Source organism: Arthrobotrys flagrans (genome assembly GCF_004000055.1).
Source record: "Arthrobotrys flagrans strain CBS H-5679 chromosome Unknown unitig_0, whole genome shotgun sequence".
NCBI lineage: Eukaryota > Fungi > Ascomycota > Orbiliomycetes > Orbiliales > Orbiliaceae > Arthrobotrys > Arthrobotrys flagrans.
In genome coordinates, this window is record NW_027137550.1 from 1,543,599 (window position 1) to 1,570,113 (window position 26,515).

Sequence of the window (26,515 nt, forward strand, 5' to 3'; positions counted from 1 at the left end):
GATTTAATTAAAAGTTGGAAAATTGATGAGGAAATGAATACAGGATCAGATTATAAAGTTATTTTAATTAAAATAAAATCCAATAATAATTTAGTTGACAATCCACTGTCAACTAATAGATTTAATTGGAATAAAATAGATTAGAATAAATTCGAAAAAGAATTATTAAATCTAAATAAAAATCTAAATGAAAATAATTTATGGATTAATCTTCTTTTCTCTAGCGATAACAGAGAAAGATTAAATTTAGAAAACAATTTGGAAAAGGTAATATCTTTATTTTAAAAAAATTTAATTTTGGCAGTAGAGAAATCTACGTTATTATTAAATATTTTATTAAAATCTAAAAATTGGTGGAATGAAAAAATAAATGAAACAAGAAAAAAGATGTTGCGACAAAAAAGAAGATAAAAGCTAAATAGATCGCAAAAAAATTGGGATTTATTTAAAACAAAAAGAAATAAACATTTTAAAGAAATTAGACTTACAAAAGAAAAATCTTGAATCGACTTTCTAGAAAATGTAAAAGATAAAGAAATTTTTTTAGCGCTAAATTTTTCTAAACTAAGGAAAATTCAAAAAATGTTAAATTTAAAATTTAAGAATTAAATTGCATTAAATTTTTAAGAAAAGACAGATTTGTTAAGAAAAGCGCTGTTTCCACTACCTTTAAATTATACAAAAAATGCAAAAACCCAATTTGCAGAAAAAATAATTAATAAAAAATTAATTATTTGGGAGAAAATTAAAAATAGAGAGATAAAAAACGCTATTTTTATATTAAACTTTAAAAAAACGTTAGGCCCTGATGGAATTAATTTTCTATGCTTAAAAAGAGCCTATGAAATTATACTAGAAAGATTTAATGATTTATTTACAAAATTATTAAACAATGGTTATCACCTAATTTGTTTTAGGGAAGCAATTAGAGCAATTTTACTAAAACTAAACAAATTGGACTACGATATTTCAAAGGCTTATAAAATCATAAGTCTCCTAAATTGTTTAAAAAAAATCTCAGAGAAAATAATAGCAAAAAGAATAGCTTTTATATTAGAAACTAATAAAATTCTAAATCCAGAACAAATTGGAGATAAAAAACAAAGATCTGTAATTGATGCAGCTTTATCTTTAGTTCATGATATAGAAATAACAAATTCTACAAAATTAAAAACCTCTGTTTTATTTTTAGACGTTAAAGGGGCTTTTGATAATGTTTTAAAAGAAAGATTAATAAATACTTTAAAAGATATAAAATTTCTAAAACAACTAATTTGGTGGATTGATAATTTTATGTCAAAAAGATTAATTAAATTGTCTTTTGATGGGCGAATAGAAAAATTAAAACTAGTGGAAACAGGCATACCACAAGGTTCACTAATTTCACCAATTTTATTTTTATTATATTTAATACTATTATTTAATGAGTTGGAATAAAAAATACCATCTATTAAGAAACCCTCTTATATAGACAATTTGGCGTTAATTTCAACAAATAAAATAATAGAATAAAATATAAAAGAATTAGAAGAAGCTGTAAAAATTGCGTTTGTTTGGGCACAAAATAATGCAGTAGCTTTTAATGATATAAAATCAGAACTAATTTATTTCAAAACAAAAAATAATAAAAATGAAGAAATAAATTTGGTGTTACTAAACGGTATAAAAATTAAACCCACCAAACAATTAAGGTGGTTGAGCATATTTTTTGATGTGGATTTAAATTTTAAAAGCCATATAAAAATTAAAATTAGTGTAGCAAATAAAATATTCAATTTTATTAAAGCGCTAGTAAACTCAGAAAAAGGATTAAAAACAAAAGTATTAATATAATTGTACAAAAGCTGCGTTTGTTCTGTTTCTGACTATGGATCTGAAATATGGTGGAAAAATCAAAAATAATAAAAAATTTTGAAAGAATTTAGATTAATTTAAAATAAAATGTTGAGGAAAATAACAGGTGTCTTTAAAATAACTTTAATATATTTATTAGAGGTTGAAGCATCTATTTTACCACTGGAAATAAGATTAAATGGTATATAAAGAAGATATGCTCTAAGATCTTTATATCTTAATAAAAATTATTTAATAAAAATAAGAACCTTAGAATCTTTTCTACTAGAAGCAATCTTTGAAAGAGAAGATGAAAATGAAAATAAAAAATATTTAAATTGGTATGAAAATAAAAAAGATGGAGATAAAAAAGATTATATTTCTATATTAGACAATATTTTGTTAAAAATTAATTTTTTGATAAATTTATATATTAAAATTGAAGAAATAAGTATTGTTTTAGACCCACCATGGGTAGAAAATAATATTAATTTTAATATTAATAGTATATCTAAGGATTTGGAAGCAGAAAACTATAAAAATAAAAAAAAAAGCTTAAATTCTAAAGAAAATCTTTTAATTTATACAGATAGCTTAATACTAGAAATAAAAAATAAAAAATCTATAAAAGCTGGAATTTATGAAGAAATAGATAATAAATCTGTTTTTAAAATAAATTATAGCTTGGGTAAAAATATGGAAGTGTATGACGCAGAATTAATTAACTTAAGAGAAGATTTTATTAAATTTTTTGAATTAATTAATAAAAATAATATAGTGAAAAATATCTATTTTTTCACTGATAACCAAGCTGCAATAAAGAGGTTGGAATCTCTAAAAATTAGGGCAGGACAAGAAATAGCATCAGAAATCTAGAAAATGGCGGGAGAATTAATTTCTAAAAATATTAATTTATTTATAGAATGGGTTCTTGGATATTCAAATGTTACTGGAAACGAAAAAGCAGACTTTCTAGTAAAAGAAGCTGTAAAACAAAAACAAAAAAGTCCCTATAAATCTTTTACCTTTTTAAAAAGAAAAATAAAAGAAAAAGATTTAATAGAATAGGAAGAAAAATTTAAAAAACACAAAAATAGAGTTAATTATTATAATTAACTTAGATTAAAGAGAAATAAAATCTTTACTAAATTTAGTAATAATTTTATTTTTTCTTTAACACAATTAAGAATTAGGCACGGTTATTTCAACAGTTATCTAGTTAAAATACTAAAAGCTGGCATTTTAAGCAAAAACTGTTTATGCAGAAACATACTACAAACACCAAAACATCTAATTATGAAATATATATTTTATAATTTAAAAAGAAAGGTGTTAAAAAAAGAACTTAAAAACAAAAGACAATTTAATTATAACCATTTATTATTTAATAATAATGGTATTATTTTATTGAAAAAGTTCTTAAATAAAACAAAAATTGCACAAAGAAGCAATAAAAATCCAAAAGACAATTTATTTATAGAATAAAGAAACCTAGAAATCTAAAATAATTAAATATATTAAATATATTTGATGAATAGATTATAAGGTTCCGAAAATAAATAAAAATAGTCTTAGGCATTACACTAAAATTAGTGGATAAAAGCGGTCAGATTCACGACATTGTTCTTTTCATAAAAAGAAGAAATACGCAAGAGATAAGAAGAAAATCTCAAAAAACAAATAATAAAAATCTCAAAACAAAAAAATAAAAACGGTATTTTCCATATTTCATTTATTACATACTTTTAGTTTTCAAATGAGGTGCGAAAATCATGTATTCTAATTGTTTCTTCAAACCGCCATAACCGAAAGGTTGCAAGCGTGTATGATTAATAATAATAATAATAATCTAATTTAATAGCCTTGTTCTGCCACAGCTCACTAATCTCCTGATCATTTAAAATACGGGCACCAGTAAGCCTCGATTTACCACGTCTAATTTATAAGGCTTTCTTATTAGTAGTATACAATTAGGTATTAGTTTCTTGTAATATAATAATTTCACTTATAGCTCTCTCTGTCGCTCTGCCCAATTGGTGAATACTATTAATAGTTAGTAAACTAAATAGGTGGCCAGATCGTATAAGAATTTCAGTAACGACTTTGTGAACGGCTTAAAGGCGTATTAATATTTCTGTAACTAAGTTCAAAATTTCGGTTTAAGTAGCTTTATTATATTATAATTTAGATAGAACTTTCTTTAGATTATATAGTACTAATCCCGCTCTTTGCTATACTGCCTTGATTAAATCCTCTGAAATAATGTTTTTTCTAATCTTTACTAATAGCTTGATAAATAGCTGCTTGTCGATTCTAGTGATGCTATTATATAAAGTATTATCCGTAGCATTATTGTATTATTTACTATATATTATATTAAATCTAATATTTAATGGTTGCAGACGATGTGTACTATGCGCTAATAAATATAAAATAATGATATTCTTCTGAATATAATAGCTAATGAACTCTGCGCTAATATAACTGTCGTGATCATCTAATAACAGTATACGCGTGTGATTATCGAAAATCTTTGTTTTTAATTCGAATACTTGTTCTAGTTATTAAATGCCTAAGTTTTTGTCTGTCTATCTATTAAGTAAGGTTGCGAATAATTAGTCTTTTGTTGATTAATTAATATTGTTAATATATTAGTTGAATTGATAATAAGTACCTTTAAAAATAATAAATAAAAGAAGAATAATACTATATACGTTAATATATTTAATAATAGTAACTAATTTACGATTACTATATTATTTTGAAAACCGACTTTTAGATTTTAATAGAATTATTATTTTTGATAATTAAATAATGTCTATAATAAATCTTTTTTTATCTATGTTATATAATGTATTTTCTGTAATGTTATACTTCCGTTTAATTTTTATAAATAGTTAATAGAATTTGTTAATAGAAGTTGAATCATCGATTTTTGCTCAAACGTTATCTAATATATATAAGTAAGCAGAATGTAGTTTTATATATTATTGTATAAATCTTTTTACCTAATATTTTTTAAGATCTCGATTAGTAAGTTTAATAGCTATATTGTGTATTATATTTAATCGCGGAAAGAACCTTTAGCTATATAATTAAGTAACTTAATATACTAATATCTTTTTACTTTCTATTATTATTATTATTTATTGTTAATGTACTTTAATTCGATTATTATTTTTACTACTAACCCTTTCTCTTAATGTTATATATAATATGTTATGTGCGCATATTAATACGCGTATAGATGTAAAGTCTTTTTTTTTATATATGCGTATTATTATTCGTATATTATTTTTAAAGATTACCTAATCAATTCAGTAAAACGCGTATCAGATAAACTAATAATGATTTTAAAATCATCGCGCTATGCTAATAATACTAATAATACTAGTGATACTAATAGTACTAATAATACTAATGTCGTAATAATCGTATCATATCATGTCGTATCGTGTTAATTATGTCAGTGATTAAATTGCAGCGCGGCGCTAAAATGTAGTAAACAACACATTTCATAAAAACGCCCAGTTTTGAGGTTTAAAAATTAATATTAATTCGAATATTACATGAAAACTTCTGAAAATTTAATATGTTATTCGTTCTAGTAATTTCTTTCTTGTTTAATTTTTTCAAATTTTTTTATATAATATTTAATTTATAATTAATTTTTAAAAATGAAATTTTGTTGGTCCTCTTCCCGATGTGGTCCGCTTCCCGATAGAAATCGTTATAAGATTCCAGAAATAAGTAAAAATTCTCTTCGGCATTACACTAAAATTAGTGGATAAAAACGGTCAGACTCACGACATTATTCTCTCATAAAAAGAGTAGAAGCCGAGATTGCAAGAGATTAGAAGAACTTCAGGAAAAAAACATGTTTCCATCCTGCCATCCTAGCAGGGGAGTTTCCATCGCGCTCCATCCTATACCATCTCAGTATTTTTAAGCTATATAATTAGTTTAAAATTCGCTTATTTTTGTTGTGGTTTTTCTTGAACCAATCACATAGCAGAAAAAACCGCGATGGAAAACCCCCTGCTAGAATGGGCAGGATAGAAAAATGTTTTTTTCCTGATGAAGTCTCAAAAATTATTATACAAAAATCAAAAATATTATAACAGTATTCTTCATGTCTTGTTTAATATGAGGTGCGAAAATCATGTATTTAAAATAAGTATTCTTCAAACCGCCATAACCGAAAGGTTGCATGCGTGTATGATAAATAAATAAATAAATAAATAGGATGAGGAAACCTAGAAATCTAAAATAATTAAATATATTTAATTAAGAGATTATAAAGTTCCGGAAATAAATAAAAATAGTCTTAAGCATTACACCAAAATTGGTAGATAAAAGCGGTCAGATTCACGACATTGTTCTTTTCATAAAAAGAAAAAATACTCAAGAGATAAGAAGAAAATCTCAAAACACATAATAAAAATAGAAAAAACAAGGGTAAAGAGAGATGGTGTGGTTATACCTCAGAAATCTTTAAAAATCTTGAGATGCTAATAACAAAGGCCTATACAGGCCTTTTATTTAAACCTAAAAATCTTCTATTTTAATATCAGACTTATTACTAATCCAAATATTCGATTCTGTATCCATGATTTTCGACTTCTTGCCCGCTTTATCTCTCTCGCCGATGGGTCCGTTGGATATATTTGGCTTCTTTCGGTTTATTCCTTGGTATGATGATGAATTCTGAAGCATACAAAACCCGTAGCTATGTCTTAGACTTGATATATACTTGGTATACAAATGCGTATGGCATTGCAACCACCTCGTAGAATGAAAATCCGTGTATTCTCCACAAATTCAAACCAAACAGGGGGTTCAGCTTTTCTGGTTCCACATATGACCACAAACTTCTGTTCAAGCTGTAATGAAAATACGAGTCATGCCATTCAATACACATATTATGAGAGAGAGAAGCAAAAAGTCATAATATGGAAGGCTACATTGTTCCCCCACCATCGATGAAAACCATGAAAACAACCTGTATCCACCCAAATGATAATCTCCAAACAATCCAACCCCGCGAGCAAATTCGCTCTTTCAATGAAACGACAACATTTCCAAAAGAGAAATCCAACAAGAATAACAAGCCCATTATTTGAAATATCCACCTCTCATAGTTTCAAAATAATCCTTCGAAGTCGCCCGTGTCCATCGGTGTCGTAGAAAAGCGGTTATTGGAGTGATAATTAATGCGATTCGCCTCGAGTATATCTGCTAAATAGGGTTAGTACTTATTCACATCTCCTAGAATCAGATCGGGACTTACCTTCTTCTTCTATTGCCGAGTTAGAAGCCAGGATAGTATTGACGGAATTCTATACCGCCTTGGGGTGTTCGCATTTGCAGCCCTGCTCTCGTTCGCCGTGATATAATTGTGCAGTAGCGAGAGCGGGTAAGGTCGTTACTGTGATGCAAACGAGAGTTGAGATTTGAGACAGAGTGTAGGAATTGGGAAACTCGGAAATGCGAAGCGCAACTCCATCAGGAGACTCGTAAGAGCGCGAAGACCCTGGGAACAGTGAACCATCCGGCTCGAAAATTATCCAAAAATTCATCAGAGCACAAAGACTCTGGGAACAGTGAACCATCGAGCTCGCAGACTCTAGGAAACACACCAAGGCTCGGAGACCAAGGGAAACTCGTCAGAGCGCGCAGACTCTGGTAACGTCTTCAGAGCGCGTAGACTCTGGGAACAGTGAACCATCGAGCTCGCAGACTCTAGGAAACACACCAAGGCTCGGAGACCAAGGGAAACTCGTCAGAGCGCGTAGACTCTGGTAAAGTCATCAGAGCGCGTAGACTCTGGTAAAGTCATCAGAGCGCGTAGACTCTGGTAAAGTCATCAGAGCGCGTAGACTCTGGGAACGTCTTCAGAGCGCGTAGACTCTGGGAACGTCTTCAGAGCGCGTAGACTCTGGGAACGTCTTCAGAGCGCGTAGACTCTGGGAACGTCTTCAGAGCGCGTAGACTCTGGGAACGTCTTCAGAGCGCGTAGACTCTGGGAACAGTGAACCATCGAGCTCGCAGACTCTAGGAAACACACCAAGGCTCGGAGACCAAGGGAAACTCGTCAGAGCGCGTAGACTCTGGTAACGTCATCAGAGCGCGTAGACTCTGGAAACAGTGAACCGTCGAGCTCGTAGACTCTAGGAAACACACCAAGGCTCGGAGACCAAGGGATAAACAGTGAACCATCGAGCTCGTAGACTCTAGGAAACACACCAAGGCTCGAAGACCAAGGGAAACTCGTCAGAGCGCGTAGACTCTGGTAAAGTCATCAGAGCGCGTGGACTCTGGAAACGTCGTCAGAGCGCGTAGACTCTGGTAAAGTCATCAGAGCGCGTAGACTCTGGGAACAGTGAACCGTCGAGCTCGTAGACTCTAGGGAACACACCAAGGCTCGGAGACCAAGGGAAAGGGACTCGACGACTGCTTGGGTAGCACATCAGAGTCGGGAGCAGCTCAACCATCTGAGGAAACCACCATATCGACTCTTTGGGCGAGGATTTGGGGATACTCACCGACTGTCGAACGTGTGGTGGTTGTTGTTGAGGTGAGGTGATGAGGTTTGCAAAAAGGTGGGGAGTTGCCAATTAATAAGCGACATAAGCTCACGCTCGTGGCACGTGACCAGCGAACGCAAAGATTCACCCGACAATATACGAAAATAGATCTGTACCACAAAAATGGAGTGGATCGACAGCCTTGCCGACAGCGCGTCTCGCTGAACACCAACACCGACAGGATAGTCATTCACCCTTACTACATATGGTTGCGAGCGACAAAAAAAACCCCTATAATGTAGGGCGGATCCACCTAACAGCAAAAATAAATATTTTATAAATTAAAATTGTTTAAAACAGTAAAATACATATTGCGTATTAAGTATATATGATTATATTGTTGGGGGCCTCGACTAGCGTGGTGCTTGTAGATCCGGTTTAATTTACCCTACGACCATAGTACACCCACAAGGCTTCTCTTTCCGACCATCATCGATGCTCCGCGATCGGGATACTGGCAAGCTCTAAGCTCTATTCGTCATGGCCGCGACCCGCTCTTCTCGGAGCACCAACAGAGACGAAACTGGCCATCTCAAAACCCATCCATACTTCAAGCACACGAATCCCACCGACTGGACGCTTCCTAGCTACCTCACCTACATTCATTCTGCAGATCCGCCGAAATCGCGAGACTTATTCTACTGGACGAAGGGACTTGAGGATATTGCAGATTGCATCGTAAAGAGATGTTGTGATAATGATAAGCGGAGGAGAGCGAGGAAATTGTTGGAGGAGTACAAGGCCAGGAAGGTGAGAATGAATTTGATGGAAATGAGGGACACGGCTGATAGCAGGAGAAGAAACAAGCAAAGGCAAGACGGAAGAGAGCGATAGCTGCAAATAAAGCGACCGAAACAACAACAACGACAGAGACGATTGGAACGGTCGGACCGAATGCTAGTGTGTTGGTGAATAGCGGGTCGGTGAATAGGGGGACGGTGAACATCTACGGTCTACCTCTCAATAGTAGTATTGAGGAGGGGGTTGAGCTGCTTGCTCAACTTGCTGCCAAAACAGCCGAACCAGCTCGTGCGAAAGCTGTTACCTCTAGTAGGTACCCCATATCAGACATTGAATCGAGATTAACAAGCTTTCTAGAAGTCGAACGAGATCCCGCCAACGGATACAGCAGTAGTTCCAACGAGTCTGATCACCATGTGACAGCCCTTACAGCGGAACGTGTCGACTTTATCAAGTCATACTCCTCGATCAAGCCGGAATGCATGTGGACTCTTTCGACGGGACGACGAGTTGAAAGGGTAATCTACGACGCCGTTATGAAAATGGATGAAAGCAGTCAAAGTGTTCTCCAATGGTTTATTATCGACTTGACAGATACCGAGACATCACGGTTATTCTCCAAAGCAGAACTGGAGGAGATGAAGACTGTCTTCCCAGCACTCCCAGCTCCAGATGCCGAACTGCACGACCTCATCAAGCCCTTCTTCAAAACTAACACCCTCACGCAACTCCGCACGCTCCTGCAATCGACCCCCTTCAACCTCGACTCCGAACCCTCCCCAACCCCCTCCTGGGTCGATTCTGTTCTGCGTCAAACCCAGCTCCTCTTCTCCTCACCCAATAACCTCCTCCTCCAACAACACGACGAATTCTGGTACACCTGTCGAATCTGGTCGCACATCATCGACTCCTGTATCGACTCACTTCCATCTGTCCTCGTCTCCCGCTCCGAAGCAACCTCTCGCAGCTCCGCATTCCGCCTCAATCACACCCGGAGCAAGACCGGCGGAGCCGCAAATCGGCAGAAGATGGGACCGAAGTTGGATGGCATCATACGAACCAGCGGTGTCGACTACCTGGAGCTAGGCGCCATAGAAGTAGCTAAGAGCTACGACGGCCCAGGGGCTACAAAGCTGCTTAACGATGGGAGGAAGTTGAGGGGCGTGTTAAGGGATATGTTGAGTCGGTTGCATGAAGAGATCGAGGATTCGATTGTAGGGAAGGTGCAGACAGTAGGTATTTTGAATGCGGGATTGAAGTTCCAACTTGTTCGATGTTGGGGCAGGAGGAAAGGAGGGGTTGTGTTGTGCTGGAGTGAGCCGATGAATGAATATCCGGTTGGGGTGGAGGACCTTGGGAAGCTTTGGTTGTTGTTGAAGGTTACGGTTAGGGCTAGACAGATCGTACAGGAGGTTATGGAGGTGGTAGGGAAGTCGAGTAAGATTTTGACGCCGGAGGATATGACGAAGGCTTTTTTCAAGAGCTAGAGCAAGGACGCATGATGGAATCGATTCTCTTTCCAACACTCTTTTGCCGCAATTTTCGATACTCTTCGCCCCTCGAAGACGGGCTGAAATACTGCTTCTGAGGTATGGTATTATCGGTAGGGTTGAATTGCGGAAAGGGAAATGATCCGAAAATATGCCGATTTTTTTTTTTTCTTTTCTTTTTTTTCTTTAATTAAGAATAAGTTCCGTGTGGATTGCAAATAAATAACCGTTAACGTACAACACTAACGTCCTCCACCTTTCGACGTACTCGTCACCATCTCAATCCGCCACTCATCTCACTTCCGCAAACTCTCTCGATCTCCCGGTTAGGTGCGGTATGGGATGATGACGGGACAATGACGGGAGAATTTTTATTTTTTATTATTAATTTCTAAAGGAGGTTTGTCGGTTGTTCTTAAATTATCGCTTGTGGTTACCAATAGTCGAGCAAACGAATAAATGACAAAGATCCTTATGTGGAACCATCTCCCTTCTTCAGACTTTGGCTAGACAGTCGCGTACTGGTTTTCGAGAAAGCTGGCAGAAGCACCAATTCCGACCTTCAAATATGAGACTTCATGACCGGAACTTTACATCTAAACCACGCAAACAACCTCATCATCATGCAAACTCTACATCTTTCTTTATCTTTTGAAATTCTTATGAGTCATTCCGAATCCTCCATACCCCATGGATCTGACGACGATAATGCGCTGGCCTGTATTTTAGAGATTGTTAGCATTGATACATCTCTTTATGCTTTGATAACAACGATATAATGTTAGCAATCGGAAGATAAAAAAACATTGTTTCTGCGGCTATCCGTTTCAACCACGTACGACAGGGTATTCCCTTTTGGAAGCCACAACTCCGTGATGCGTCCTTTGAGATGTTCCCATTCTTCCGCACTCACACTTTTGGCTCTCGAAGATTCGGGCATTGTTTGAATATATATGGTTTAGGAGTAAGATATGGCGACACTTTTGCAGAATAATATAAACGGGTTTATAAATTGTAAAGGGGGCAAAAAAGAATACCTTCATTCAAATACTTTGCTAGTATACATAAACGCCAGAATATATACAACTTAAAGACTTCAGACTAGCGCAGGGTAGGGCCCGAAGCTCCGCGAAATTGCTATACTTGGCTATTCTTTCTGCACGGATCAGGAATTTAATCATGTTACGGCTGTTCTCCTAGTAAAGGACCTTCATAAGGAGCGGTACCATCGGACGCCTATAGTCTGGGCCTTGCTAAACCCCTGCAGTATCGGTAGCTCTATGGAACGAGCATCGGCAGCCTCTTGCGTTTTTGCTGATGTATATTTAGAATTTGTGTTTATTATAATCTATAAAGAAATAAAATAAGGGTTTGAAGATTCTTCTTGTGGGAGATTACATTACAATCATGTGCTGATACTAATACTGCGCATGTTGCTTTGAGTTGCCACCAATTACAGGCTAGTTATTTTCGTCGCCATTAACGATGTCGCAGCGCGCGTACTAGACTTATCCATAAACACCAAACGGCTTCCCAAGCCCCAACACTATCAAACGGATATGGATATTACCGAGCCACATTCCCAAAGGGCTAATACTGACGGTGTCGACCCGATACTTCGTGCCCACATCTATAGCCTCGTTTCAGCTGTAAGTGGGTTACATAACTTTCCGCATGAAATTGGATGATCTCACAACCTTAACTATATAGGTTGGTGGACCATCACCAGACGACCCTAATATCTACATTCTTGGCGATGATGTGCTTGGGTGCCTTCGTGATATCAAGCGCTGGCTGAAAGGCTATGATGAAAAACTCGATCGGCTTGATGTTGCGCGGTGTCTCTCTGAAGCTAACCTTGTCGTTGACCTTATGGAGATACTTGCCCATTCCTCGGCTAAGGGTATTCCCACGTTAAACCAACCAAACAAAATCGGTCTTGCTTGTGGTGAGTGTTCCGGCCGTATTCGTTTTACCTTGGGAGTCGTGTCTAACCCATACCTCTTCGTGGTAGTTGAACTTCTTGTGCCGCTTACCTGGCCTCTTAATAAGACAGAGCTATCAATGACTGTCAATCACCATCGGCATCTGGCGGTTTTACAACGATCTCAAGCATACTATAAGAAAAATATCCTGACGCACCAATCGGGGTGTATATTGAAAGCTTGCTGTGTCAATGCCCTCCCCCCGATGGCAGTGGTTTTGTCGGAGCGAACTCCTCGTGACGAGGGTATCATCCAATTAGTTCTCTATTTGATCAGAAATCTGTTACAGATTGAAGAACTGGAAGTTGAAAATGACAACGTTTGGGACGACATTTCTAAAAGCTCGACAGTAGGATCGCTTGACTGCCAGGGGGTTTTTAATATCCTTCTTTCGATAATATCGGGTGTACCAGAGCTCTTCCAGCAGCAAGATGTAATTGTGGTTGAGATTCTATTCTACTTACTTCTTGGAGTTGATATGCGACAATTGGCAACCCCGGCACCTGGGTCTGGGGGAACGAAGCCCTTGGACCCTTTAGCATACATTCTGAAAAGCGAAAGGCCACCGGTGGGATTAAAAGCACAATCTAGGCACACGAGATTTGGCACGACCGTGGCACTGAAAAAAGAAGTAAGCTAGTGTAGTTTCAAGGAAATTTCAACTAAACTCCCTAACGAAGAGCTAGGATGGCCAAAAGAAAGTTGTCACCGGCCACGGGGCCTTGGTAGATGAAAGCACAGGGTTACAAAAGTTGGATGCTGCGAAAAAATGGCGAAGGCCGCAGCAGAACGGGAGCAAGAAACATACTATGGTACGTTTACGCTTTGGTGACCATTCCTACTTGGTCTGTATTCTCACATTTGTATTTAGTTCGGGGCGCGGGTGCACCTGAGTTCGTCTGCCCAGGATAAGTTGTGTCGGTTTCTTGGCCAGGTTCTGGTCTCTGGCTTCAGCTGTTCGTAATTTGCTCCGATTTACAACCTAGCAGGTCGTATTTGTTTGGCTGACTATCGAGGAGGCCTCTTCCAGAGTGTTAGAAAAGCCATCGAGAGGGATTCGGAAAGAATCCTTGGGAACACTCATATTGCTCAGCTCTTTTTTGTCGGCGGTTCCCTGATGGAATTTGGGCGGGCTTTGAAACAGAATGGAGTCGTATTAGTAGACTCGAGAATACTGAAATTGAGAGAATTCTCGACGCTGCTTCAACCAGAAACATTCATCGTTTTGTTTCGACACATTCGGGAAGGCTTGGAGTCAAAGGTGTGTCCGTATCCGTATTGCTTCGACGTCATGGAAATTGTGCTTACAGCATCAAACCCTAGTCGTGGGATTATGTACAATCTGGTTGTCGCTATTTTACGCAAGCTGTAAGTTTGAAATTCCACCGAAAGAGATGTGGAGGTATACTTAAATCGATGCGAATGAAAAACTAGCTACTAGTGGTTTCCGATATGATTCATTCTCAAGATCATGACGAAGAATCTCTTGCTGAAAACATATTCAACCGATTATTCTATGAAGAGACGTTACACGACTTGATGATTGCTGTTCTACGCTCCGGGCGTAAGCAAACCGTAGAGTATGGTAATTCTACAGGGCTTTGGATTGATATGTGCTTACGGCTATCATAGGTATCTCGATACTTTAACAGAGATGACCCATGTATACCTTCGGTGTCTAGAAAGGTACTCCAAAAGCAATACCGGCCTAGTTGTCAAATCCAAGCGGGCGTCGAAGTCGCGTTCTAGCAACATCGACCCATTTAGTGGCTCGGAATCAGATACCAAGACGCCTGGCAGCCAGAAAACCGAAAAGTCGTTCGATTTCCAGCAATACGAGAGTAAATTTCTCTCTCCATCCTCGATTGAACCTTTTTTGGATTTTCTCGGCTACTACAGGGAGCTCAATTCGTCACAAATAAAACGATGCATTGGCTTCCTTCACCGTATTTTCGTGAAAAGAGGAGTCACTGTGGGGCTTTTCCATCTTAAGGCAATATACCTGCTTCAGGCTGTAGCTAGAGACACCAGAGGTTCACAAGACTATGCGGAGGTTGCTGGATTTGTTCGGTTCTTCAGTAAACAACTCGTCCGTAAACTCAAAGAATATCCGGTGTTATTCGTAGAAGTAAGTGACGCCCATAAAGGGCTAGTCATCGAAACCGCAACTGATGGATCCTCATAGATACTGTTTCAAAAATCCCCGAAGATTGGCTACTTTATCGAACATGGGGAGGATAGGGGCCGCCGCACCCGAGAGTCAAGGTGAGTGATAGACGCCTAGGAATTTACCCTGCTGACTGACACGGTTATTAGGCCTCCGCCTGCAATCGAGATCGAAGAGAGTTTGGACAAAGAAAAGCGAATAGCTGTTGCTGTTTCGCTTGTCGCGCAGGATGATGCTTACAGTAAACAGTTCGATTGGGTTGAGAGGGTATTATACCAGGCTGTTGAGGAACGTGGGAGGGAGGAGATAAGATCTTCGCCAGCGCATCCTGACGAAGGCTCCGACTTCCTGGGAAAGCTTCATCCGATTGGTGAGATATACATCCTTTAAGGATAAACTAGTTTCGTTGCTGATGGATATGGGTGGTCGTATGTAGTTATTGAGTTTGAGGGCGACAGCCATGCCCAAGTGCACTTTTCAAGCAACAAATTGCAACTTTTGATGAAGGTTCTCGATTTTGAACCAGAAGGAACCCGTAAGATCTCGGAAACTCCCTGAACCCCGGGCGCTGGGATCCCAAACAGTCTAACTCGAGGAATAATTCTTAGGCTCTGGGGAATTCTGCTATCTGTTACCCAATACAGTTTCCTCTCAGACGATTCAAGAAAATATTACGGCATTTTTGCAGTATAGGAAGTCGCCGATATCAGGATTCGAGGACGGGAGGGCACTCGAAGACTGTTTTACAATCAAACGGAACAAACTTGGAATTAAACCTTCAGATCCGACTGAAGAATACGATACAGATTCCCTGGGCGATGAATTCGACTTCGAATTTCCAGACAATCTCAAAGATAGAAAGTCTCGAAGTACGAAAGGGCTGGGGATGGGATCGAAGAAAAAGAAGGCCATAGATGAAAACGAGGCACGTCGCCGACGCCAGGAACGGAAGCTCAAGGAAATGGAAAGAAGGCAGGGGATCAAAAGTGGATTATATATTGGCTCTTCAGATGATGATTCCGATTTTGAAAGAGATCGTGAGTTTTTTGAAAATGAGCGAGTTCTACGAGAAGCTATGAGCAAGGCGACAATTAATACGGAAGGAAGTGGTCAGCTTGAGGTGCCTGCAGCTCACAAGAAGCGATCGATGCTGGAAGAGACAGCGAGGGAGTCAAAGCGATTAAGAACGGCATTTAGTAGTGATGGTAGTAACAGCAGCAGTAGTGGTAACAACAGTGGTAATGATAGCGGTAGCGAATGATATGATACAAACCACGTGACTACGGGAAGCGAACCAGGGACAGGGGCAGGGGTTTCTTGGCAAGCCTGGTCATCCTAAATTAGCAGCAGCTCGATGTAACTTCTTTTTCATTTTAATTTCATTGCCTTCTCCTTCAGCCAACTCTCCCATCAACACCCCCCTTTCATTCTTCAAGCATTCTTGCTTCTCTTCGATCATCTTAAACTCTCGTTCAATAGCATTTTCTTCGTTCTTCTTTTCTTACTTACTTTCTTCTGCCTTACCTGCATACCCGCTCCAGATTTTGTTTAATTTACTTTATTAGTTTCGTTTTAATAATATCTTTGTTGGATTGCATCGCTTCTCCTTTTCTCGACGTTCGTTCCCTCATCGGCACAGCTCTCGACACAAAACACAGCTGTCCCTACAACCATAACCTAGTTTTACTGGAGGGCGTGTCCCATACATCACTTCCAACGAAACTCGCTAAATTGTTGCAAGGCTCAAACATCTTATTTTCTTCAGTGGGTTTTCAAGAAGATTACTCGAAAAATGCATCTTCTAAAGTCTTTCGTCTTATCGTCCTTTTTTTTGTTGAACATATCTCCGTATGTTCTTGGGTCGGCCCTTGATGCTGGTCCAAACTATCGGCGACAAGCCCGTGGTAAATATTCTTGTTCTTAAGAAGCCATCTCGTGGTTTATGACAGTAGTTAACCTAGTGTATCTCTGGGAATATCAGAAACATCAGAACCGGCACCAGCCTCGTCAGCATCTGTCCCGGAGAGGACAACATCTCCGGCAAGGACTACGGATTCCGACACGCCCGCTAGTCGAAGTACCGGAAGGAGTGGTGCATCATCATCACCCACGACCAGAGCCAAGGCGACCTTCGTCGACCCAAGATTACCTCCTGGAGGTGTGGCCATTCAGACACCGATAACTACCAGTGGGTCTCAGTATTATAAAATTGGTCAGAAAATCACATTTGGCTGGAATTACACGAGTTTGATCATAAGTCCGTCTGCAGTAAATGTTGAAGCCTTTTGTTCCGGGAATAGCCAGACATACACGATTGCACAAAATCTATCGATTGCGAAACCATCAGTAATTTGGGATACTGGTTCATTCCAACCACAAAACGGCCAACCTCCTCTCGCAATGTAACATTTCTTGCCCATATGAACACTAAGCTGTTAGTGAATTTGCTAACTTTTTATATATTTATCCTTAGGGGAACATACACACTACTAATTTATGACGAGAAGTCGGCAATCACCGCCGTCCCCGTCGCTGGGAATCTAGCACCATTTAATGGATTCAAATTTGGGATGTACACTCCTAAAGCATACACACCACTTGCTGGTAAGTCTAACCAAAATTAAATGCCTGAGATATGTAGCTCATAACTCCCATCAACTAGATTTCGAATGTCCAACTTGTGACACGTCCTCCGCTGCTGCTCTCGATGCTGTCGCGATCCGTATGCTTGTGCTCTTTAGCACTCTTTTCTCGTTGTCGTTTGGGTTATTCTTTACCTTTCTTCCTTGATTTACACGCGGGGATTTAATTATGAAAATCTTTTTTATGATGGCGTTACGACTTGGAATTCAACCGATATCTGGGTGAGGAAGGACAAAATGGTATCAGATTGTGGACCACAAAAAGTATAGAAACGTGATTGTACATTGTCTAATTCTTGTTGTGAAATCTGTTATTTGCACTTTGGAATCACTATATTAATTATTTTTTTTTTCGAAGGAGCCCGTTAAAAAAGTCGAAACTGTTTCCATCTGCCTGTAGTTTGAATTCCTTTCCTGTACGCATGTCGTGCTCGTCAAGCTCCGAAACCACAAGCATCCCATCGTCCATGGATATCCCTTGGATACGTGCCCTGGGATTGCTGCTATCTTCGATATTCACGACTTGATTGCTATCCCAGCCGGTGTTAGAGAAAATTGTCAGAGATTCCTTCGTGTTTTAGGAGGGCCTACCCATGGAGCCAGTGTTGATAGTACTCTTGTTCAAAGGCCTGGAACCCCTCGTCGAGGAACCTTGCGTAATGGAGCTCAAAAGTGACCATTATCTTTGCTAGGAGCTTCTCATGCTCATACGCAGGCAGTGGCGGATCTATCGATTCTGCAAGTATCTTCAGTGAAGTCGTGGGCACGGCATTTGTAACATTTATACCGCATCCTTCAGAAGCCACGTCGTTAGTAACATTTTCTCTATTTTATTTTTCCGAAACTGGGGCCCTAGTTTTACCTATAACCAACAGAAATTCATCCCCGGCAAAATTCGCATTTACCAAAACACCACCGATTTTGAAAAAATCATCCCTGTTATCTGATTTGTCTAACGTATTCCTTGTGGCCTTGACATCTACAACTCGTTTCCCGTCTCAAAACCCGTCCGCCTTAGGGGAGAGGGATGACTTACAAATGTCGTTTGGCCATTTTATGTAGACGGGCATCTTATCGTAGCCTTTATCGTATGATTTTATCGATTTTACAACGGATAGGGCAACCAAGTATTGAATGAAAACAGCCGGTGCCTTTATGGCGTGCTTGATATTGTGCCGCACGACAACTGAAAAAACGAGTCCTCCTAGAGGCGAGATCCACGGGTTAGAGCCACGTCCCCGAGCTGCTGTTTGTTTTGTTGCAACCACTGTGAATCCGGATGGCAGTTTCTGGAGGAGTTTAAAGTTTCTGGCAGAAATGGTTACTGACAAGCATTACCACAAACACACAGAAGGAGGTGGCTACTTGTCAATGATGGAGTTTGTGCTCGTCATAAGCTCGCCGTAAAGGAGGGGCGACCCGTAACTGAGTGTCTTTCTTGATTGATCTCGGTAATTGCGTAAATGTTGGATGTAGGTCAGGATGCTAAAGTATGGCGTTTTTTCATCGGGGGGAGGGTCGTTCTCATACGTTTTTATATAGATAGTAGTAGAATCGTCACCTGCGGAGTTTTCGGTGACCGATTTTGGCGGTGCAATGCATTGCCCTCCGAATAGGAATGTGGTCGTTTCCGCTTCGATAGTTACAAAAGTAGCTTCATCTTCCCCGGGGCTTCTCAGGTCCCTCAAAATCCTTAGGAGGCCTGTAACTTCCCCGGGATTCAATCCTGAAAGGTGGAGATCGGACAGAGGGGGTGACGTCAGCTTCGTGCTGTTATTGCTTTTGAGCCCAAGGTGTTTCAATAGTGCAGACATGAACATCAACCGCTGCTCTTCGTTCAATTCCCACTCTCCCGCGAGGCCATTCTCGCCCCCTTGCACCATGGATAATCGTTCTGGGGCCCCTGTGACAAACCTATACACTAGTAAGACGGGTCGCGATTTCAGGAGTATAATTGAATTTCGAACCTACTCTGGATGGGCTCCAACCAATACGGCGTATCCGGCACCAATACGGCATCCCACAGCCGCGGCGTTTCCCCCCTCCTCGCCAATGTCGAGTCTATCTCGATACCGGGCTAGGACGTCGATTCCTTGGTCCATAAAGCGGTCAGCATCGATGAAAACGCCTCCTCCATTGTAGTAGCTCTTAAAACTATCCGGTGCACCTATATCCGAGAGTTTACTAGTTATATCCAGTCGGCAGAAGCGGGCTCCGGCTTCGCTATTGTATTTGAACCCTTTGAATGCTGCCCCCCGACAGAGGCCGGGGAAAAACCCAAGCTCTCTTGTTCCCGTTACCTCTAGAGATAGGTCGCCCTTTTCAAACTCGATATCCGTAGAGGCGAAATAGGCTCCGGCACAAATACCAAGATACTTGCCCCCACGGCGGACATACTGTTTGAGGATTCGAGTCCCCGTTCCATTGAGTGTCTTGCAATATCCCAGATCGGCGCCACCGGGTAGGCAAAGCAAGGCGCAAGTCGATGGCCAAGGCTCTTTGACAATAGCCTCAGCACCGATAGGCGCGATGGCGTAGTGGGGAGTTAGTAAACGTCGCAGAGTGTCGATGCATTGTCTGACAGACTCGGCGGAAGTTCCAGGGCCTAAGAAATTATGAAAGGAATGGCGATATTAATGAATGGCTCGGTATTTGGGGAGTGGTCAGGTGGACGTGCCCGAGTACACAAGTACATTCATTTCGGGTAGGCAATTATCATTGGCAGCGGGGCGGTGTTAGCTGATAAGTGCTTATATATTATTACTTTATAAGTCAATATGGGTAAGTACCTATGCATTGTTGGAGTCTGGGAATTCAAATCTGATAGTTGTAGCCACCAGGTAGGGAATTATAATTGCCTACCCGGGTAGCCTAAGAAGTAAGTCTCAAGAGGTAAGATGTGTGGATTAGTTAAATTGTGATTGTGCAAATGTAAGCTGCAAATGCAAAACCCCACTCTAACTACTACCAAACACCCCCGCCACCTTTGACTTGAGTAATTATAACTAAGTACTTAGCGAAGAGGTAAGTATTAAGCATTTTATTTTTGACAGCTATACGGTACCTAGTACTACTTACTTGGGTACCTACTCATTAAGTACTTACGTCCACATATGAAATATCAATTCGGTTTCCTTTCCTCGGCCTGGCCTGGCTTGACTTGATTTGACTTGACAATCAAAACTTAAGCAACGAAGTCTTGTCGTCGTCGTCGCGACAAAAGCCCGCCCAGTTCTCTACTTGGTTACCAACCGAACCCCTCCCCCAATTGACATCCTATCTACTTAGTATCACCACCAACATGGCTTCAAACCCTTCAGGCCTTCTTGGGAACCCTCATTTCCAACAACAACATCAACAACAACAACAACAGCAACAGCAGCAGCAGCAACAACAACAACAACAGCAACCATCTCGCAACTCACCCGCCCAGAAACAGCAGTTCACTGCACCAGCACAGTCATACGCGCTCCCACCGCAGGCGGCTTTGAGCGCATCTTCATCGTCCCAGTACGTTGCATCACCTCTACAACACGGAGTCCAGAGCACTATCTCCCCTCAGGGCCCATCCCACCAAGGCAATATAGTTCCTCTTTCCCACATTTCCTCGCAGATTTCACAGCCTAACATCGACTCGGACTCTCGACCTCTACCGCCTACCATGATGCACATACCTGGAACCCAGATGCCACGGTCCGGTGGTGCTACAGCCCCAAGCTCTTCCTACCCTCTGCCCAAAACAGAAATCGTACACAGTTTTGTTCGGACCACCCAACCAAAGGACATCGTCGGTCACACAAATACCCAACCAGCATACAGAAGAGCGCATCCCGAAGGCGGTTTCATAAGTGTAACTAAGCCTTCAGAGCCATTATGTTCTTTATTGTTATCCAACTCTGACTATTATACAGCCAGTCCAAGCCCTTACCTGTTACTTGCCGGCGACATATAGGATCTGCAACCCAAATTTCAAATACGAATCATCGCGAAACCCTAGACGGGTGTTAACAAAGCCCAGCAAAGGCGTTAAGAATGATGGGTATGATAATGAAGATAGCGATTACATATTATATGTCAATGACATACTTGGCTCCGAGGAGGCGGGTCACAAGTAAGCATTTATGTACCTAAACAGATCTTCGGGAGCTAACGAGCAATGTAGGAATCGCTACCTCATTCTTGATGTCCTAGGGCAAGGTACATTCGGCCAGGTAGTCAAATGTCAAAATTTAAGAACCCAAGAGGTTGTAGCCGTCAAAGTCGTCAAAAATCGCACGGCATATTTTAATCAGAGTATGATGGAAGTTTCCGTGTTAGATTTGGTCAGTAAATACTAGTCCCTCTCTTAGTCATACCAATACACTCTTCTAACGCCACATGCGAGGCACAGTTGAACAGTAAGCTTGATAAAAACGACGAGCATCATATACTCCGACTCAAGGATACATTCATACACCGGCAGCACCTCTGCCTGGTCTTCGAACTTCTCAGCGTCAACCTTTACGAACTCATCAAACAGAACCAATTCCGAGGATTGAGTACTACACTCGTTCGGGTGTTTGCTCAGCAGCTCCTAAACGCCCTAACACTGCTAAACAAGGCCAAATTGATACATTGCGACCTCAAGCCCGAGAATATCCTTCTCAAAAAGAAAGTTTAAGTCATGCCCCCCCGCATTTTATGCAGCCACTAACGTTGGGTGATTTTATACAGCCTCGAAAGCCCCATTATAAAGGTGATTGATTTTGGATCTGCTTGTGACGAGAGACAGACTGTCTACACATATATTCAGTCCCGATTTTACCGGTCCCCAGAAGTCTTACTCCTGTTGCCGTATGTGATATTCCAGCTCCCTCCTAAGGTTTTTTTTCTCACCAAAGATGCCTTTACAACAATAGTTATTCCTCCGCTATCGATATGTGGTCTCTCGGATGTATTGTGGTGGAGCTGTTCCTTGGACTCCCTCTGTTCCCCGGCAGTTCCGAATACAACCAAGTTGCTCGGATTGTCGAGATGCTGGGGCTTCCACCAACCTGGATGTTGGAAATGGGGAAGCAGTCGGGCGAATTTTTCGAGAAAGTCACCGACGAGTTTGGGAGAAAGACTTATCGACTGAAGAGTATGGAAACATATTCACGTGAACACGGCACAAAAGAACAGCCCAGCAAGCGATATTTCCAGGCGACCACTCTTCCTGACATCATAAATCAGTATGCAATGCCTCGCAAAAACATGAAGCCAGCAGAGATAGAAAGAGGTAACGGTCACCGCTTTAATTCCACCACTATGTGTGGTTATGTGAAATTCTTGCTAATGCGTCTCTAGAAATGAACAATCGGGTGGCCTTCATTGACTTTGTTCGAGGGTTACTGAATATAAACCCATTAGAAAGATGGTCTCCCCAACAAGCAAAACTCCACCCTTTCATAACTCAACAAAAGTTTACCGGGCCATTCGTGCCGCCTATGAATTTGAAGTCATCGCCGGCCGGTGGATTGCCAAAATCGCCACATCCACCAATGGCATCGAATACAAATCAAACGGGCACCTCCCAGACTATCTCATCGCAGCACATTAGCAACAACCCTGACCAAACCTTGAAGAATAAACCTAATACAAGCGGGGTACCTCAGCAGCTAGCTGCTAACTACCAAAATCCCTCTGCTGGCGGATACATTAACCCGACAGCTCATCCTACACAGGCCCAACCTCCTACCTATAGTGGCCCCAATTACGGTGCCAATGGTGGCCAGCAATTTCAACAACAGGTTGTCAATCCGCCTCCACCCTACAGTACAAACCACGGAGGATATAATGTTCCGCCGACAGCACAGCATCAATCAAACCAACAATCACTTGGGGGTGCTTATCATGTGCAGCAACAGCCCCCAAGCCTATACCAGACTGCTACTACCCGAGCCGGGCGCCAGCGTGCTTCTACCATAGGACAAAATGACAGTGGCATACCGCCCCAGCTTTCACGCCATGCAATGCTGTTAGATCCCAACCAGCCTATACGGCTACAGCCTAGTCCTGCTTATTATCCCCCCCCATCGGACGGGGAAGCAGCAAGCGGCAAATCAAGAAGACGAAGCCAGGCAGGACAAGGGGGGCAGAGAAGCCAGAGAGACTTTATTAGGACTCTTGAGGACCGGACCCTGGAAGATGGTTTGTTTAATAATCAAACACAGTGGCAATGAAGAACTAAGACTTCTAGGCGGAAGAGCGGGCGATTAATTGAGGAATCAATAATTACCATCTATACATCTTACAATCGATTCTTGTTTCTAGTGACTGGGGCATTGGCCGGAAGAGATGTTTGGATCCAACGGAGTATCTGAACTTTCTTCGCCGAGTGGAAACCAAACCTCCTTCATCCTCTTTTGTTTTTTTGCAACGGGCGCATCCATCTGATTTCGTGGAAGTTTATCAGCCTACCCGTTTCGTATCTACGTCTGTCTCGTTGTTCTTATGTCTTCGCCAGCAGTCCTTAAACTCTTGTAGCTATTTTGATAATCAATCAATACATGGGACGTAATCGATGTGGATTGGGAATATTATCTGCTCACTTGTTTCCGACAGGCACGCCAATCCTTAGTCTTGTCGAAACACATCTGAAGGCTCTCGTTTTCTCCTATTTCAAAAGTCAGCACGTGTTCAAAGAATTCAAAGATCCTACTAGCTACTTGGCTCACCTGCACAGCCCGTTTTCCGTATCCGTACGTCCCTATGTAAGGTGTATGGCAGATGTCAGCTATTGTTAAGAGATTTAAAATGCAATGAAAGAACTGCTGTTTTTTTTTTTCCTCCTTTAGGGACCTACCACTCGTCGTCATCCCTGGAACCGTCTTTAGATAGCATTTTGGCGAGGGCGTGGTTTGAATTAGTATTCGTTGGGCATTGAAGATGGTGGAATTGGTAATTGATGTTGTTACGTGTTGTTGGACGTTACAAATCGAACATTTCTGTTTGGAGTCGACGCTCACGTGACCTACAGGGCTATCCTTCCCATTCCCTATTTTCTTTTTTCTGACCTGGGTATTTTTTTCAACCAAATACCTATCCCACAACAACCACAACACCACCAAGCACATAGGGAACTCTCATTTTCCCATTCTTTGCAGCACTCTTATCGAGCTCTCAACTCTGGACACTATAGTCCCATTGGACAAGGACCGAGGATCGCAGATTCCATAACGGTACTTGCATGACTGTTCACCAATAACTAGTAACTCTCCCTCATAGTCGCATACGATGAGCATGCTTGCGGGACAGACTCAGTACCAGAATGGTACCCACGAAGACGACGATTTCGATGACGAAGGCATCCTAGCTGCCTCAATTGTTGAGGCAATCCAAAACGATGATGAAGACCCATCGCAAACACTTCAAACTCTACAATCCCGGGAGGATGACCTCCAGAGCAGGTTACAAGCCGCCGCGACCCCACTCGAATACCAAGCCTCACTCGAGGCACGGTACGCATCATACGACAATTACTGCAGTTTGTTTCACTACATTCTGAACTCTAACGGCCCGGTGGAACTTGACCTTCCCACAGTACGTGCCGCAATTCGCAGCTATGACAACCATGGAGGGGAGGTTTTTGCTCCTGATCGCACATTTAGCTAACTCCTCATAGTACTACTGGGCCTGGGATGTTATCGATGAATTCATCTACCAATTCAACACCTTCTGTGCCTATCGGAACCGGCTGGCCAAGAAAGGGCAAAACCAAGAAGAAATAGCATCACTCCGAGAGAACCAACAAATCTGGGGGTGCTATAGTGTCCTAAATGTAATATCACCGTTCCTTTAACATTGGGCTTATGCTAATTACCCCTGTATTTTAACAGATACTATATTCCTTGATCCAGCGATCCCAAATGAACGAACAACTCGCGGCTATCAAGCGGGGGGAAGACCCAAAGTGAGAATAGCCCTTCCGTTCTTTGAGAGACTCAAGCTGAAACATGTTAAATAGCACTGTTGCAGGAGAATATGGCTCCCGTCCTCTCTATCGCATGTTAGGCTATTTCAGTATTATTGGGCTGCTAAGAGTCCACTGTCTATTGGGCGACTTTACCCTCGCCCTTAAGACTCTTGATGATATAGAACTCAACAAGAAAGCTGTGTTCGCCAGGGTGATGGGTGCCCATTTCACTACATATTATTATGTCGGCTTTTGCTATATGATGATGGGAAGATACTCTGACGCCATTAAGGCTTTCTCCCATATTCTACTCTACGTAACGCGCACAAAAAACTTGCATAACAAGGGTGGGCAGTTTGACTCGGTAAGTTCTCGGTTTGACCCAATATTTTGGTTAACAGACACGCTGACCTATGTCTTAGATCTCGAAAACCATGGACCAAATGTATGCCTTGCTGGCTATTTGCGTGGCACTCTGCCCTACTCGTCTCGATGACACTATTCATTCGACACTACGCGAAAAATATGCCGATCAATTCCAAAAGCTTCAACGTGGTGGAGAAGAGAGTCTCGCTGTCTTCGAGGAACTTTTCCAGGCGTCTGCACCGAAATTCATATCGCCCATACCCCCAGACTTCGACAATCCGGCAAACAACATCGACCCTATGCAGCATCATCTACAAGTTTTTATGTTTGATGTTAAGAATAACATGATGGCTCCCATTCTCCGGAGCTATCTGAAGCTCTATACTAGCATGGATCTCCACAAACTTGCCTCTTTCCTGGAAACCGACCCGGATGATCTACGCACCAAACTCCTGATTTTTAAACAAAAGTCTCGGCAGTGCAAATGGACAGAGGGTGGGCTACTGAGTGGGGAGGTTATCAATACATCCGATCTTGATTATGCCCTTCAAAAGGTGATATCCTTCTCTATTCGAGCTCTCAAGATAGTTATTGACAAATAATCAATATAGGATCTGATACACATTTCGGAAGCCAAGGTCGGGCGGAAGCTCGTGGATTGGTATCTGAGAAATCTTACCCGATCATATGCTTAAGACTGCGTTTTACTTGCTAAATCGGTCTCCATTTTAGCACTATGCACACGTGTATGTAGGACCCTGAAATCTGGGG

The 26,515-nt window shown here is 40.8% G+C and overlaps 8 protein-coding genes across 9 annotated transcripts; 5 read left to right on the forward strand and 3 right to left on the reverse strand.

Annotated features, from left to right (window-relative positions):
• Nucleotides 1–6,976: 6,976 nt before the first annotated feature.
• DFL_003539 (uncharacterized protein) lies at nt 6,977–8,464 on the reverse strand (the record flags this gene model as incomplete). 2 transcript variants are annotated; one of them, XM_067632490.1, is made up of 4 exons in its annotated part: nt 6,977–7,068; nt 7,124–7,132; nt 7,179–7,261; nt 8,379–8,464. In XM_067632490.1, the coding sequence occupies 4 exons, from the start codon at nt 8,462–8,464 to the stop codon at nt 6,977–6,979; spliced, it is 270 nt and encodes an 89-aa protein (XP_067490754.1). The 2 variants fall into 2 exon arrangements, with proteins under 2 accessions (XP_067490754.1, XP_067490755.1); XM_067632491.1 differs by having other exon boundaries at nt 6,977–7,071.
• A 436-nt stretch (nt 8,465–8,900) lies between these two features.
• DFL_003540 (uncharacterized protein) lies at nt 8,901–10,648 on the forward strand (the record flags this gene model as incomplete). The annotated part of the gene is made up of 3 exons (XM_067632493.1): nt 8,901–9,170; nt 9,221–9,470; nt 9,519–10,648. 3 exons carry the CDS (start codon nt 8,901–8,903, stop codon nt 10,646–10,648), a joined length of 1,650 nt encoding a protein of 549 aa, XP_067490756.1.
• Nucleotides 10,649–12,210: 1,562 nt separating this feature from the next.
• DFL_003541 (uncharacterized protein) lies at nt 12,211–16,064 on the forward strand (the record flags this gene model as incomplete). The annotated part of the gene is made up of 13 exons (XM_067632494.1): nt 12,211–12,300; nt 12,362–12,599; nt 12,666–13,267; nt 13,323–13,448; nt 13,508–13,592; nt 13,656–13,897; nt 13,960–14,004; nt 14,071–14,216; nt 14,269–14,764; nt 14,822–14,901; nt 14,953–15,173; nt 15,240–15,338; nt 15,412–16,064. 13 exons carry the CDS (start codon nt 12,211–12,213, stop codon nt 16,062–16,064), a joined length of 3,123 nt encoding a protein of 1,040 aa, XP_067490757.1.
• Nucleotides 16,065–16,595: 531 nt separating this feature from the next.
• DFL_003542 (uncharacterized protein) lies at nt 16,596–17,593 on the forward strand (the record flags this gene model as incomplete). Its single annotated transcript, XM_067632495.1, has 5 exons — nt 16,596–16,707; nt 16,785–16,991; nt 17,073–17,205; nt 17,277–17,407; nt 17,466–17,593. The coding sequence occupies 5 exons, from the start codon at nt 16,596–16,598 to the stop codon at nt 17,591–17,593; spliced, it is 711 nt and encodes a 236-aa protein (XP_067490758.1).
• Nucleotides 17,594–17,785: 192 nt separating this feature from the next.
• DFL_003543 (uncharacterized protein) lies at nt 17,786–20,144 on the reverse strand (the record flags this gene model as incomplete). Its single annotated transcript, XM_067632496.1, has 7 exons — nt 17,786–17,975; nt 18,037–18,238; nt 18,308–18,424; nt 18,482–18,753; nt 18,811–19,359; nt 19,417–20,050; nt 20,123–20,144. The coding sequence occupies 7 exons, from the start codon at nt 20,142–20,144 to the stop codon at nt 17,786–17,788; spliced, it is 1,986 nt and encodes a 661-aa protein (XP_067490759.1).
• Nucleotides 20,145–20,746: 602 nt separating this feature from the next.
• Nucleotides 20,747–23,645, forward strand: DFL_003544 (uncharacterized protein; the record flags this gene model as incomplete). The annotated part of the gene is made up of 7 exons (XM_067632497.1): nt 20,747–21,295; nt 21,357–21,556; nt 21,608–21,767; nt 21,836–22,002; nt 22,159–22,278; nt 22,344–22,702; nt 22,771–23,645. The coding sequence occupies 7 exons, from the start codon at nt 20,747–20,749 to the stop codon at nt 23,643–23,645; spliced, it is 2,430 nt and encodes an 809-aa protein (XP_067490760.1).
• A 229-nt stretch (nt 23,646–23,874) lies between these two features.
• On the reverse strand, nt 23,875–24,306 carry DFL_003545 (uncharacterized protein; the record flags this gene model as incomplete). Its single annotated transcript, XM_067632498.1, has 4 exons — nt 23,875–23,949; nt 24,015–24,079; nt 24,141–24,172; nt 24,269–24,306. The coding sequence occupies 4 exons, from the start codon at nt 24,304–24,306 to the stop codon at nt 23,875–23,877; spliced, it is 210 nt and encodes a 69-aa protein (XP_067490761.1).
• Nucleotides 24,307–24,699: 393 nt separating this feature from the next.
• On the forward strand, nt 24,700–26,439 carry DFL_003546 (uncharacterized protein; the record flags this gene model as incomplete). The annotated part of the gene is made up of 6 exons (XM_067632499.1): nt 24,700–25,005; nt 25,088–25,243; nt 25,302–25,375; nt 25,430–25,742; nt 25,801–26,298; nt 26,356–26,439. The coding sequence occupies 6 exons, from the start codon at nt 24,700–24,702 to the stop codon at nt 26,437–26,439; spliced, it is 1,431 nt and encodes a 476-aa protein (XP_067490762.1).
• Between the last annotated feature and the right edge of the window lie 76 nt (nt 26,440–26,515).